This window comes from Garra rufa, chromosome 23, assembly GCF_049309525.1.
Source record: "Garra rufa chromosome 23, GarRuf1.0, whole genome shotgun sequence".
In the NCBI taxonomy this organism is placed as follows: Eukaryota; Metazoa; Chordata; class Actinopteri; order Cypriniformes; family Cyprinidae; genus Garra; species Garra rufa.
The window spans coordinates 1,479,381-1,493,598 of NC_133383.1; the positions used below are offsets into that span (position 1 = coordinate 1,479,381).

The 14,218-nt window shown below is 28.7% G+C and overlaps 1 protein-coding gene across 1 annotated transcript in view; it reads left to right on the forward strand.

The window, feature by feature from the left end:
- Nucleotides 1–14,218, forward strand: part of glis3 (GLIS family zinc finger 3) — a 58,456-nt gene that overhangs the window by 22,952 nt on the left and 21,286 nt on the right. The window contains exons 5-7 of the mRNA XM_073830184.1: nucleotides 4,274–4,435; nucleotides 4,560–4,670; nucleotides 12,291–12,423. Of these exons, the coding sequence (XP_073686285.1) occupies nucleotides 4,274–4,435; nucleotides 4,560–4,670; nucleotides 12,291–12,423 (406 nt within the window). The remainder of the gene's footprint in view (nucleotides 1–4,273; nucleotides 4,436–4,559; nucleotides 4,671–12,290; nucleotides 12,424–14,218) is intronic.

The window sequence follows — 14,218 nt, forward strand, 5'->3', positions numbered from 1 at the left end:
GTACAAAAGGTATATTTTTAATCCTAAATGTACTTAAGTATTGAAAGTAAAAGTGCAAGTAAATGCAACTTTTTATAATGATCAATTTCTAAGAAAAAACTCTGAATTATTTTTTATATACTGCAAGTTTATATTGCAATTCTGACTTTATTTCTCACAATTTCCAAGTTTATATCATCTAAATTCTGAGTTTATATCTCGCAATTGCAAGTTTTTATCCCCAATTCGGAGAAAAGTCTAAATTATGAGTTTATATTGCAATTCTGACTTTATTTCTCACAATTGTGAGTTTATATCACCCAATTTGGAGAAAAAAGAGATACAAACTTGCATTTGTGAGGAAAAAAAGTCATATTTGTGAAATACAAACTCGCAATTGCGAGAAAAACAGAATAGCGAGATATAAACTTGCATTTGTGAGGAAAATTATTTCTCACAATAGCGAGTTTATATCATCAATATCTGAGAAAAAAAATCTGAATTAAGAGTTTATATTGCAATTCTGACTTTATTTCTCACTGTTGTGAGTCTGTATCATCAATTTCTGAGAAAAAAAAGTCTAAATTCTGAGTTTATATCTCGCAATTGCAAGTTTATATCACCCAATTCGGAGAAAGAAGAGATATAAACTCGCATTAGTGAGGAAAAAAGTCAGATTTGTGAGATGCAAACTCATAATTGCGAGAAAACAGAATTGCGAGATACAAAATCACATGTTTGAGGAAAATTATTTCTCACAATTGCGAGTTTATATCATTAATTTCTGAGAAACAAAGTTATTGCAATTCTGACTTTATTTCACACAATTGCGAGTTTATATCACCCAATTCGAAGAAAAAAGTCAGAATTGTGAGATAAAAACTTGCAATTGTGAGGAAAATTATTTCTCACAATTGTGAGTTTATATCAATTTCTGAGACAAAAAAGTCTGAATTATGAGTTTATATTGCAATTCTGACTTTATTTCTCACAATTGTGAGTTTATATCACCCAATTTGGAGAAAAAGAAGTAGGAATTGCGAGATGCAAACTTGCATTTGTGAGGAAAATTATTTCTCACAATAGCGAGTTTATGTCATCAATTTCTGAGAAAAAAAAAAATCTGAATTAAGAGTTTATATTGCAATTCTGACTTTATTTCTCACAATTGTGAGTCTGTATCATCAATTTCTGAGAAAAAAAAAAGTCTAAATTCTGAGTTTATATCTCGCAATTGCAAGTTTTTATCACCCAATTCGGAGAAAAGTCTAAATTATGAATTTATATTGCAATTCTGACTTTATTTCTCACAATTTCCAAGTTTATATAATCAATTTCTAAGAAGAGATATAAACTTGCATTTGTGAGAAAAAAAGTCAGATTTGTGAGATGCAAACTCGCAATTGCGAGAAAAACAGAATAGCGAGATATAAACTTGCATTTGTGAGGAAAATTATATCTCAGAATAGCGAGTTTATATCATCAATATCTGAGAAAAAAAATCTGAATTAAGAGTTTATATTGCAATTCTGACTTTATTTCTCACTGTTGTGAGTCTGTATCATCAATTTCTGAGAAAGAAGAGATATAAACTTGCATTAGTGAGGAAAAAAGTCAGATTTGTGAAATACAAACTCATAATTGCGAGAAAACAATTGCGAGATACAAACTCGCATGTTTGAGGAAAATTATTTCACACAATTGCGAGTTTATATCACCCAATTCGAAGAAAAAAGTCAGAATTGTGAGATAAAAACTTGCAATTGTGAGGAAAAAAGTCAGATTTGTGAAATACAAACTTGCATTTGTGAGGAAAATTATTTCTCACAATTGTGAGTTTATATAAATTTCTGAGACAAAAAAAAGTCTGAATTATGAGTTTATATTGCAATTCTGACTTTATTTCTCACAATTGTGAGTTTATATCACCCAATTTGGAGAAAAAAAAGTAGGAATTGCGAGATGCAAACTTGCATTTGTGAGGAAAATTATTTCTCACAATAGCGAGTTTATATCATCAATTTCTGAGAAAAAAAGTCTGAATTCTGAGTTTATATCTCGCAATTCAGACTTTATTTCTCACTGTTGTGAGTTTATATCACCCAGTTCGGAGAAAGAAGAGATAGAAACAGAAACAGAATTGCGAGATACAAACTTCTCACAAATATCTCACAATTGCGAGTTTATATCAATTTCTGAGAAAAAAAAGTCAGAATTCTCGCAATTGTAAGTTTATATCAGCCAATTCGGGGGAAAAAAAGTCAGAATTGAGTTTATCACGCAATTCTGGGAAAAAAAGCAAGAATTTCCTGAAAAGAAGTCAGAATCGCGAGTTTATAAACTTTGCTCACCAAGACTTTTTTGATGGAAATAAAGAGGTGAAAGAAAGAAAGAAAAATTTCAATGCAAATGCAACTTTTTTTTGAGGGAAAGGCAATATTTTTGTGAGAATTTTTTTTTTCATGCAGTTTTGCTAAATTAAGAAAAAAAAAACTTCAATTTCTGAGAAAAAAGTGAGAATTCTGAGTTTATATTGCAATTCTGACTTTATTTCTCACAATTGTGAGTTTATATAACAAACTTGCATTTGTGAGGAAAAAAGTCAGATTTGTGAGATACAACTTGTAATTGCAAGAAAACAGAATTGCAAGATACAAACTAGCAAATTATTTCTCAAAATTGCGAGTTTATATCATCAATTTCTGAGAAAAAAAATCTGAATTAAGAGTTTATATTGCAATTCTGACTTTATTTCTCACTGTTGTGTGTCTGTATCATCAATTTCTGAGAAAGAAGAGATATAAACTTGCATTAGTGAGGAAAAAAGTCAGATTTGTGAGATGCAAACTCATAATTGCGAGAAAACAGAATTGCGAGATACAAAATCGCATGTTTGAGGAAAATTATTTCTCACAATCGCGAGTTTATATCATTAATTTCTGAGAAACAAAGTCTGAATTATGAGTTATTGCAATTCTGACTTTCTCACAATTGTGAGTTTATATCACCCAATTCGGAGAAAGAAGAGATAGAAACTCGCAATTGCGAGGAAACAGATTTGCAAGATACAAACTTCTCACAATTGTGAGTTTATATCAATTTCTGAGAAAAACAAAGTCAGAATTCTCGCAATTCTAAATTTATTTCTCGGAATTGTAAGTTTATATCAGCCAATTCGGGAAAAAAAGTCAGAATTGAGTTTATCACGCAATTCTGGGAAAAAAAGCCAGAATTTCCTGAAAAGAAGTTTATAAACTTTGCTCACCAAGAATTTGCTCACAAAAACTTTTTTGACGGAAATAAAGAGGTGAAAGAAAGAAAACTAAATTTCAATGCAAATGCAACTTTTTTTTGAGGGAAAGGCAATATTTTTGTGAGCAAACCCTTTGTAGATAGAACGCAATACTTTTGGGAGATTTTTTTTTCATGCAGTTTTGCTAAATTAAGAAAAAAAAACTTCAATTTCTGAGAAAAAAAAGTGAGTATATATTGCAATTCTGACTTTATTTCTCACAATTGTGAGTTTATATAACAAACTTGCATTTGTGAGGAAAAAAGTCAGATTTGTGAGATACAACTTGTAATTGCAAGAAAACAGAATTGCAAGATACAAACTCGCAAACTATTTCTCAAAATTGCGAGTTTATATCATCAATTTCTGAGAAAAAAAGTCTGAATTATAAGTTTCTGTTGCAATTCTGACATTATTTCTCACAAATGTCAATTTATGTCACCCAATTCGGAGAAAAAAAAGTCAGAATTGATTTTGTCTCACAATTCTAGGGGGGAAAAAGCCAGAAGTTCCTGAAAAGTCGTCCGAATTGCGAGTTTATAAACTGTGCTCACAAAAAACTTAGCTTTGCTTGTTTGCTTACAAAAACTTTTGTGACGGAAAAAAAAAGTGGCGAGAGAAAGAAAACTAGATAGAATGCAATACTTTTGGCAGATAATTTTTTTTTCATATACTTTTGCAAAAAAAAAAAAAACTTTTCTCACAGTTGCGAGTTTTCATCTCACAATTCTAACCCAGATCCTGACTTCTGACTATTTTGAAGTAAGTAGCGAATATGCTTTTGGAAAATGTATCAGAGTCAAAGTACACATTTTAATTAGGAAATGTAGTGGAGTAAATGTAAAAGTAGGCTGAAAAATAAAAACTCAAGTAAAGTGCAGATACTCCCAAAAAAGACTTAAGTACTGTAACAAAGTTACATTACACCACTGCATGTAGTCTAGGAAAAGGTGTTTAAATGCTCAATGTGACACGTCTAACCTTATCATATTGTGTCTTTAGTTTGAGGGCTGTCAGAAGGCGTTTTCTCGCTTGGAGAACCTGAAGATCCATCTGAGGAGCCACACAGGCGAGAAACCCTACGTGTGTCAACACCCCGGCTGTCAGAAAGCCTTCAGCAACTCCAGCGATCGCGCCAAACACCAGCGCACGCACGTCGACACGGTGAGTGGAGCCCGGAAACCTTACGAGACGGTTTCCCAAGTCTATCCGCACTTTAACACTCCCACGCAACACACCTGCAAACAAGAGCCACAGACTTGTGCACTAACAGGCTGTGTCTCTGCAGAAACCCTACGCGTGTCAGATCCAGGGCTGTGCCAAACGCTACACGGACCCCAGCTCTCTGCGCAAACATGTCAAATCACACTCTCTAAAGGAGCAGCAGGCCAGGAAGAAGGTACAAGATCATCGAAACACACGAAAGTAGATCAAATCCTTAGTTATTCACACCCTTGTCGTTCTGAACTCTGATGCTGATCTGCTTTTCACTAACGGTCGTAAGTCTCTTCTGCTCACCAAGGCTGCATTTATTTGAGGAAAAATTTTAAAACATTTTTTAAATTTAAAACAGCTGTTTTCTATTTGAATATCTGTTCAAATGAAATTTATTTCTGTGATCGAAGCTGAATTTTCAGCATCATTACTCCAGTCTTTAAGTTAAAAAAAAACTAAATAAGAAAAAAAGAAAATTCATCAAGGAGTAAAAATGTAAAAATATTTTTTAAATGTGAAACAGCTGTTTTCTATGTGAATATCTGTACAAATGTAATTTATTTCTGTGATCGAAGCTGAATTTTCAGCATCATTACTCCAGTCTGTAAGTAAAAAAAAAAAAAAAAAAAAACACTAAATAAAAAAAGGAAAATTCATCAAGGAGTAAAAATGTAAAAATATTTTTTAAATGTGAAACAGCTGTTTTCTATGTGAATATCTGTACAAATGTAATTTATTTCTGTGATCGAAGCTGAATTTTCAGCATCATTACTCCAGTCTGTAAGTAAAAAAAAAAAAAAAAAAAAACACTAAATAAAAAAAGGAAAATTCATCAAGGAGTAAAAATTTTAAAATATTTTTTAAATGTGAAACAGCTGTTTTCTATGTGAATATCTGTACAAATGTAATTTATTTCTGTGATCAAAGATGAATTTTCAGCATCATTAATCCAGTCTGTAAGTAAAAAAAACACTAAATAGAAAAAGGAAAATTTTAAGGAGTATACATTTTAAAATATTTTTAAAATGTAAAACATCTGTTTTCTATGTGAATATCTGTTCAAATGTAATTTATTCTTGTGATCAAAATGAATTTTCAGCATCATTACTGCAGTCTTTAGCATCACATGATCCTTCAGAAATCATTCTAATATGCTGATATTAAAATAGTGATATACAACCATTCAAAAGTTTGTAATAAGTAAAAAAAAAAAAAAAAAAAATTATTTAAAAAATCTAAAACAGCTGTTTTCTATATGAATATCTGTTCAAATGTAATTTATTTCTGTGATCAAAGATGAATTTTTTTCAGCATCATTACTCCAGTCTGCAAGTAAAAAAAAAACACTAAATAAAAAAAGGAAAATTCATCAAGGAGTAAAAATTTTAAAATATTTTTAAAATTTTAAATACCTGTTTTCTATATGAATATCTGTTCAAATGAAATTTATTTCTGTGATCGAAGCTGAATTTTCAGCATCATTACTCCAGTCTGTAAGTAAAAAAAACACTAAATAAAAAAAGGAAAATTCATCAAGGAGTAAAAATTTAAATGTAAAACATCTGTTTTCTATATGAATATCTGTTCAAATGAAATTTATTTCTGTGATCGAAGCTGAATTTTCAGCATCATTACTCCAGTCTGTAAGTTAAAAAAACACTAAATAGGAAAAAAAGAAAATTCATCAAGGAGTAAAAAATGTTAAATATTTTTACAATTTTAAATACCTGTTTTCTATGTGAATATCTGTTTAATTGTAATTTATTTCTGTGATCAAAGATGAATTTTCAGCATCATTACTCCAGTCTGTAAGTAAAAAAAAAACACTAAATAAAAAAAGGAAAATTCATCAAGGAGTAAAAATTTAAATGTAAAACATCTGTTTTCTATATGAATATCTGTTCAAATGAAATTTATTTCTGTGATCGAAGCTGAATTTTCAGCATCATTACTCCAGTCTTTAAGTAAAAAAAAACTAAATAGGAAAAAAAGAAAATTCATCAAGGAGTAAAAAATGTTAAATATTTTTACAATTTTAAATACCTGTTTTCTATGTGAATATCTGTTTAAGTGTAATTTATTTCTGTGATCAAAGATGAATTTTCAGCATCATTACTCCAGTCTGTAAGTAAAAAAAAAAAACACTAAATAAAAAAAGGAAAATTCATCAAGGAGTAAAAATTTAAAAATATTTTTTAAATGTGAAATAGCTGTTTTCTATGTGAATATCTGTTCAAATGAAATTTATTTCTGTGATCGAAGCTGAATTTTCAGCATCATTACTCCAGTCTGTAGTAAAAAAAAAAAAACTAAATAAGAAAAAAAGAAAATTCATCAAGGAGTAAAAATTTAAATGTAAAACATCTGTTTTCTATATGAATATCTGTTCAAATGTAATTTATTTCTGTGATCAAAGATAATTTTTTTTGCATCATTACTCCAGTCTTCAGTGTCATTCAATGTTTGTGATAAGTAAAAAAAAAAGAATAAAAAAAGGAAAATTCATCCATGAGGAAAAAAATGTAAATATTTTTTACAATTTAAAAAAGCTGTTTTCTATATGAATATCTGTTCAAATGTAATTTATTTCTGTGATCAAATGTGAATTTTCAGCATCATTACTGCAGTCTTCAGTGTCACATGATCCTTCAGAAATCATTCTAATATACTAATATGAAAAAAGTGATACACAACCAATTAAAAAGTTTGTATTAAGTTAAAAAAAAAAATCAAGGACTTGATCAAAAGTGACATTAAAGGCATTTAAAATGTTTCAAAAGACTTCAGCTTTGATCACAGAAATAAATTACACATGAATAGATATTCATATAGAAAACAGCTATTTTACATTTGAAAAATATTTATGATTTTTTACTCCTTGATGAATTTTCCTTTTATTTTATAGTTTTTTTACTTATCACAAACTTTTGAATGATTATGTTTCACCCACTGTTTTCATATCAGCATATTAGAATGATTTCTGAAGGATCATGTGACACTAAAGACTGCAGAAATGATGCTGAAAATTCAGGTTCGATCACAGAAATATATTACACTTGAACAGATATTCACATAGAAAACAGCTATTTTACATTTTAAAAATATTTCACATTTTTTACTCTTTGATGAATTGTAATCTATGCTGAAAATTCAGGTTTGACCACAGAAATATATTATACTTGGAACAGATATTCACATAGAAAACAGCTATTTTAGCTTGTAAAAAAATTTAATATTTTTTACTCCTTGATGAATTTTCCTTTATTATTTAGTATTTTTTTACTCATCACAAACTTTTGAATGGTTGTGTATCACTGTTTTCATATCAGCATTTTAGAATGATTTCTGAAGGATCATGTGACACTGAAGACTGCAGTAATAAATTACATTTGAACAGATATTCACATAGAAAACAGCTATTTTAAATTTTTAAAATATTTAATATTTTTTACTCTTTGATGAATTGTAATGATGCTGAAAACTCAGGTTTGATCACAGAAATATATTACACTTGAACAGATATTCACATAGAAAACAGCTATTTTAAATTTTTAAAATATTTAATATTTTTTACTCTTTGATGAATTGTAATGATGCTGAAAACTCAGGTTTGATCACAGAAATATATTACACTTGAACAGATATCCACATAGAAAACAGCTATTTTAAATTTTAAAAATATTTCACATTTTTTACGCTTTGATGAATTGTAATGATGCTGAAAATTCAGGTTTGATCACAGAAATATATTACACTTGAACAGATATCCACATAGAAAACAGCTATTTTACATTTTAAAAATATTTCACATTTTTTACTCTTTGATGAATTGTAATGTATGCTGAAAATTCAGGTTCGATCACAGAAATATATTACACTTGAACAGATATTCACATAGAAAACAGCTATTTTAAATTTTAAAAATATTTAATATTTTTTACTCTTTGATGAATTGTAATGATGCTGAAAATTCAGGTTTGACCACAGAAATATATTACACTTGAACAGATATTCACATAGAAAACAGCTATTTTACATTTTAAAAATATTTCACATTTTTTACTCTTTGATGAATTGTAATGATGCTGAAAATTCAGGTTTGATCACAGAAATATATTACACTTGAACAGATATTCACATAGAAAACAGCTATTTTACATTTTAAAAATATTTAAAAAATTTTACTTTTTGATGAATTGTAATGATGCTGAAAATTCAGGTTTGATCACAGAAATATATTACACTTGAACAGATATTCACATAGAAAACAGCTATTTTACATTTTAAAAATATTTCACATTTTTTACTCTTTGATGAATTGTAATGATGCTGAAAATTCAGGTTTGATCACAGAAATATATTACACTTGAACAGATATTCACATAGAAAACAGCTATTTTACATTTTAAAAATATTTAAAAAATTTTACTTTTTGATGAATTGTAATGATGCTGAAAATTCAGGTTTGATCACAGAAATATATTACACTTGAACAGATATTCACATAGAAAACAGCTATTTTAAAACACAAAAATATTTCACATTTTTACTGTATTTTTGACCAAACAAATGCAACCTTGGTGAAAGAGACGTCTTTCAAGAAAAAGAGTCGTCTAATTTTTGCACGCAAACAAAGATGCGTTTGTGTTCCACAGACTAAAAACAAAAGCATACAGGTTTGTAAAGACATAAAGGTTTCCATCGTCTCACTCAGAAGGTGCAGAGAGTTGTGCGTTTGTGACACAAACAGTGGAGAGGGTGTTGATAACGAAGTCTCTAAACTTGTAAGTTGTTAGCAGCCTTGTGTAGGAGCCGCTCATTATCACGGAGGAACAAAATAAAGGTCACGTCACCATAGATACAGATTCCTCAGGTAGACGTTTCTGGGAGAGAAAAAATAGTGCAGCACGTCAAGCTGCGCCTCCGCTTCTGCACGATCTGTCCGGCGTGTGTACGTTCCTTCATGATTATTACGAATTACTCAGAATACGCTGTATTAATAGACGTGCTAAATATAATCACGCAGGTCGAGAGCTCCGAACGCAGCCATATTTTAAGCTGTGATATTAAACCATATGCTCATGATTAATTACTGTAGATTCAGCTCAATTAAGCAAAAAATTAGGAGCCAATTATCCAAGCCTTTATCATCCATTTGCTTTAATCTCGTTTGGAAAGTAAATGCAAGTGTTTAAGTCAATATCAAATCACTAATGGACATTTGCTTTTGTGAACGATTTATTGGTGCATGTTTATCCAAATATATAATTTTCTTTTTTTCCTTAAATAATAACTAAAATGACTATCCATTTCAGCTTCTAGGCTGCAAAATAAATATTTATGCTTCGTTTTAGCATAACATTTACCTTCAGTTTTATACCTTTACTGATGCATAAAAAATAAGATTTATTTAAAAACAATTTTTTTAAATCAGAAATTACATTTAAATTTGACAAATATTTACATTGAAAGGGCAATTAACAGAGGTAAAAATACTTATATAGTATTTACTTCAAAAATGTACTCTAATAATCTATTTTCAACTTAAAAAAAAAAACTATTTTTACAGTCCAGTCCAGTTAGTTTCTTATTGATAAAATTGGTAACACTAAAGGCATTTATGAATATATTCACAATGCATTATATGTTTTCATAAATAATCGTAACCAAAGATAAAAAGCATTTTAGTATTTTCAAGGTTTGTTAATCATGCATTTTAATGCATTATACTTTTTAAAAGGTGTAACAATGAACAGATAAGTATTATAATGCAAGAAAGTGCATTTTAATTTTAGAAAAGATAATTTGGAAAGGGCAATTAAAGAATTAAATGTGGGATTTTTAGGTAAAAATACTTAAATAGTATTTGCTTCTAAAATGTACTCTAATAATCTATTTTCAACTTCAAAAAATATTTTTTACAGTCTACTTTATAGCCAATTTTTACACTGTGATCCAGTTAGTTTCTTACTGATAAAATTGGTAACACTGAACGAAAGCATTATGAATGCCTTATGAAGGTATTCACAATGCATTATATGTTTACATAAATAATTGTAACCAAAGATAAAAAGCATTATAGTATTTTAAGGCTTGTTCATCATGCATTTTATGACTTCATGAAAAATTGTAAGCACAGTTATAAAGCATTATAATACTTATCTGTTCATTGTTACAACTTTTAAAAAGTATAATGCATTAAAATGTATGATTAACAAACCTTAAAATACTATAATGCTTTTTATCTTTGGTTACAATTATTTATGTAAAGATATAATGCATTTATTGGTGCATGTTATTCCAAATATATAATGTTCTTCTTTTTTTCTTAAATAATAACTGAAATGACTATCCATTTCAGCTTCTACGCTGCAAAAAATATATATTTATACTTAGTTTTAACATAAGATTTACTTTCAGTTCTATGTCTTTACTGGTGCACAAAAAATAAGATTTATTTAGAAACAATTTACAAATATTAACTTGAAAAGGGCAGTTAACAGAATTAAATGTGGGATGTTTAGGTCAAAATACTTATATAATATTTACTTCTAGAAAGTACTCTAATAATTATTTTCAACTTCAAAAATAATTTTTTACAGTCTACTTTATAGCCAGTTTTTACAGTCCAGTCCAGTTAGTTTCTTATTGATAAAAATGACTATCCATTTCAGCTTCTAAGCTGCAAAATAAATATTTATACTTAGTTCTAGCATAACATTTGCTTTCAGTTCTGTCTTTACTGGTGCACAAAAAATCTGATTTATTTAGAAACAGTTTTTAATCAGAAATTGCATTTAAATTTTACAAATATTTACATGGAAAGGGCAATTAACAGAATTAAATGTGGGTTTTTTTTAGTTTAAAAGACTTAAATAGTATTTACTTCTAAAATGTACTCTAATAATCTATTTTCAACTTCAACAAATATTTTTTACAGTCTACTTTATAGCCAATTTTTACAGTCTGTAAAAATTGATGAAATTGGTAACACTAAAAGCATGAATAATGCTTTATAAAAGTCTTCACAATGCATTATATTTTTACACAAATAATTGTAACCAAAGATAAAAATCATTATAGTATTTTAAGGTTGGTTAATCATGCATTTTAATGCATTATACTTTTTAAAAAGTGTAAGAATGAACAGATAAGTATTATAATACTTTAGAACTGTGCTTACAGTTGTTCATGAGGGCATAAAATGCATTATAAGATGCATTGCAAGGCATAATTAATGCATAAAACTACTTCTATAATGTACTATATGTGACCCTGAAGCACAAAACCAGTCTTAAGTAGCATGGGTACATTTGTAGCAATAGTCAACAATACAATACAATTTTTCTTTTATGCCAAAAATAATTAGAAAGTTAAGTAAAGATCATGTTCCATTAAGATATGTTGTACATTTTCTACCATAAATATATTAAAACTTAATTTTTGATTAGTGATATGCATTGCTAACAACTTCATTTGGACAACTTTAAAGGTGATTTTCTCAATATTTTGATTTTTTTGCACCCTCGGATTCCAGATATTCAAATAGTTGTATCTCAACCAATTATCCTATCCTAACAAACTATACATCAATGCTTTCAGATGATGCATAAATCTCAATTTAAAAAAATTGGACCCTCATGACTGGTTTTGTGGTTCGGGGTCACATATATAAAGGCTTTAATTGAAAGTTTTACCATAAAATCCAGCCTTAATTCCTCAGAAACAGTAGCTAAAGTGTGTCATGTTGATTTGAGGGCATCAGATGAAGTGTTGTGAATGATTGTGATTGTGTTTGATGTAGTTGAGACGCAGCACAGATCTCAGTCAGGACGGACTCACCGAGTGTTTGACGGTTCAGCCGCTGCAGCACAGCCTCGCGCCACTGGACCTGATTGAGACCAAGCACCAGTCGCCCACTGATGATCTCTACACTGGTACCAAACACTTATAAGCTTTTTACAGGAGACTTTTCTGCTCTTCAAGGCTGCGTTTATTTGATTAAAAATACTGAAAACTGTAATATTAAAATAGTGTTTTTTTATTTTAATACATTTTAAAATATAATTTATTCTTGTGATGCAAAGCTGAATTTTCAGCATCATTCCTCCAGTCTTCAGTGTCACGTGATCCTTCAGCAATCATTCTAATATTATGATTTATTATCAGTGTTGGAAAATTAATAAAAAGTGTAATAAATAAATTATTTATTATTTAATTCTGCTTTTATTCTTATTATTTTTATTCATCAAAGAATCCTGAAAAAAGTATCACATGTTCCAATAATTAAAAAAAATATATATTTTAAAATATTAGAATGAAGAATCATTTGACACTGAATACTGGACTAACAATACTAAAAATGACAAAATCTTTCTGCAGTCTCTTATGCTCAGCAAGGCTGGATTTATTTGATCAAATAAACTGTACTATGGTGAAATAGTATTTCAATTAATCAAAAATCTGAAATATTTTTATGTTTTAAAACAGCTGTTTTCTATGTGAATCTACGTTACCATGTAATTAATTTCTGTGATCAAAGCTACATTTTCCGCATTATTACTGCAGTCTTCAGTGTCACACGATCCTTCAGAAATCATTCTAATATGCTGATTTATTATCAGTGCTGGAAACAGTTGTGCTGCTTAATATTTAGTTGGAACCTGTGTTTTTTTCCCCCCAGGATTCTTTAACAAATAAAATGCTGAAAAGAACAATTTTTATTTAAAATAGAAATCTTTTGTAACAATATAACCTACCATCTAAAAGTTAGGGGTAAGTAAATTTTTATTCTTTCTTTTTTTTTTAAGAAATTAATATTTTTGTTCACCAAGGATGTGTTAAATTAATAAAAAGTAAAAGCCAAGACTCATATTGTTAGAAAAGATGTATATTTTAAATAAATGCTGTTCTTTTTAACTTTTTATTCGTCAAAGAATCCTGAAAAAAGAATCTCAGGTTCCAAACAAATATTAAGCAGCACAGCTGTTTCCAACATTGATAATAACAGAAATTAATCAGCATTTTAGAATGATTTTTGAAGAATCATGTGACACTGAAAACTGAAGAAACACTACACACTAAAAATGACAAAATCTCTTTGTGCAATCTCTTATGCTCCCCAAGGCTGGATTTATTTGATCAAATAAACTGTAATATTGTGAAACATTATTTCAATTATTTAAAAATGATCAAAAATACAGTAAAATGTGAAATATTTTTATGTTTTAAAACAGCTGTTTTCTATGTGAATCCATGTTAAACTGTAATTTATTTCTGTGATTAAATCTGATTTTTTTTAAGCATCATTACTGCAGTCTTCAGTGTCACATGATCCTTCAGAAATCATTCTAATATGCATTGATAATATTTATTATCAATGTTGAAAACAGTTGTGCTGCTTAATATTTTTTTTGAACCTATGATACTTTTTCAGGATTCTTTAAACAATAAAACATTAAAAAGAACCGCATTGTTTTAAAATAGTTCAATGTTTCGTTCAAAGTTTAGGGTCAGTAAGTCTCTTTGAAAGAAATTAATACTTTTATTCAGCAAGGGTGTGTTAAATTGATAAAAAGTGATAGTAAAAATGTATATTGTTAGAATTTTTATTTTATTTTATTTTTATTCAACAAAGAATCCTGAAAAAGTATGGTTTCTGAAGGATCATGTGACACTGAAGACTGGAGTAATGATGCTGAAAATTCAGCTTTGCATCACAGGAATAAATTA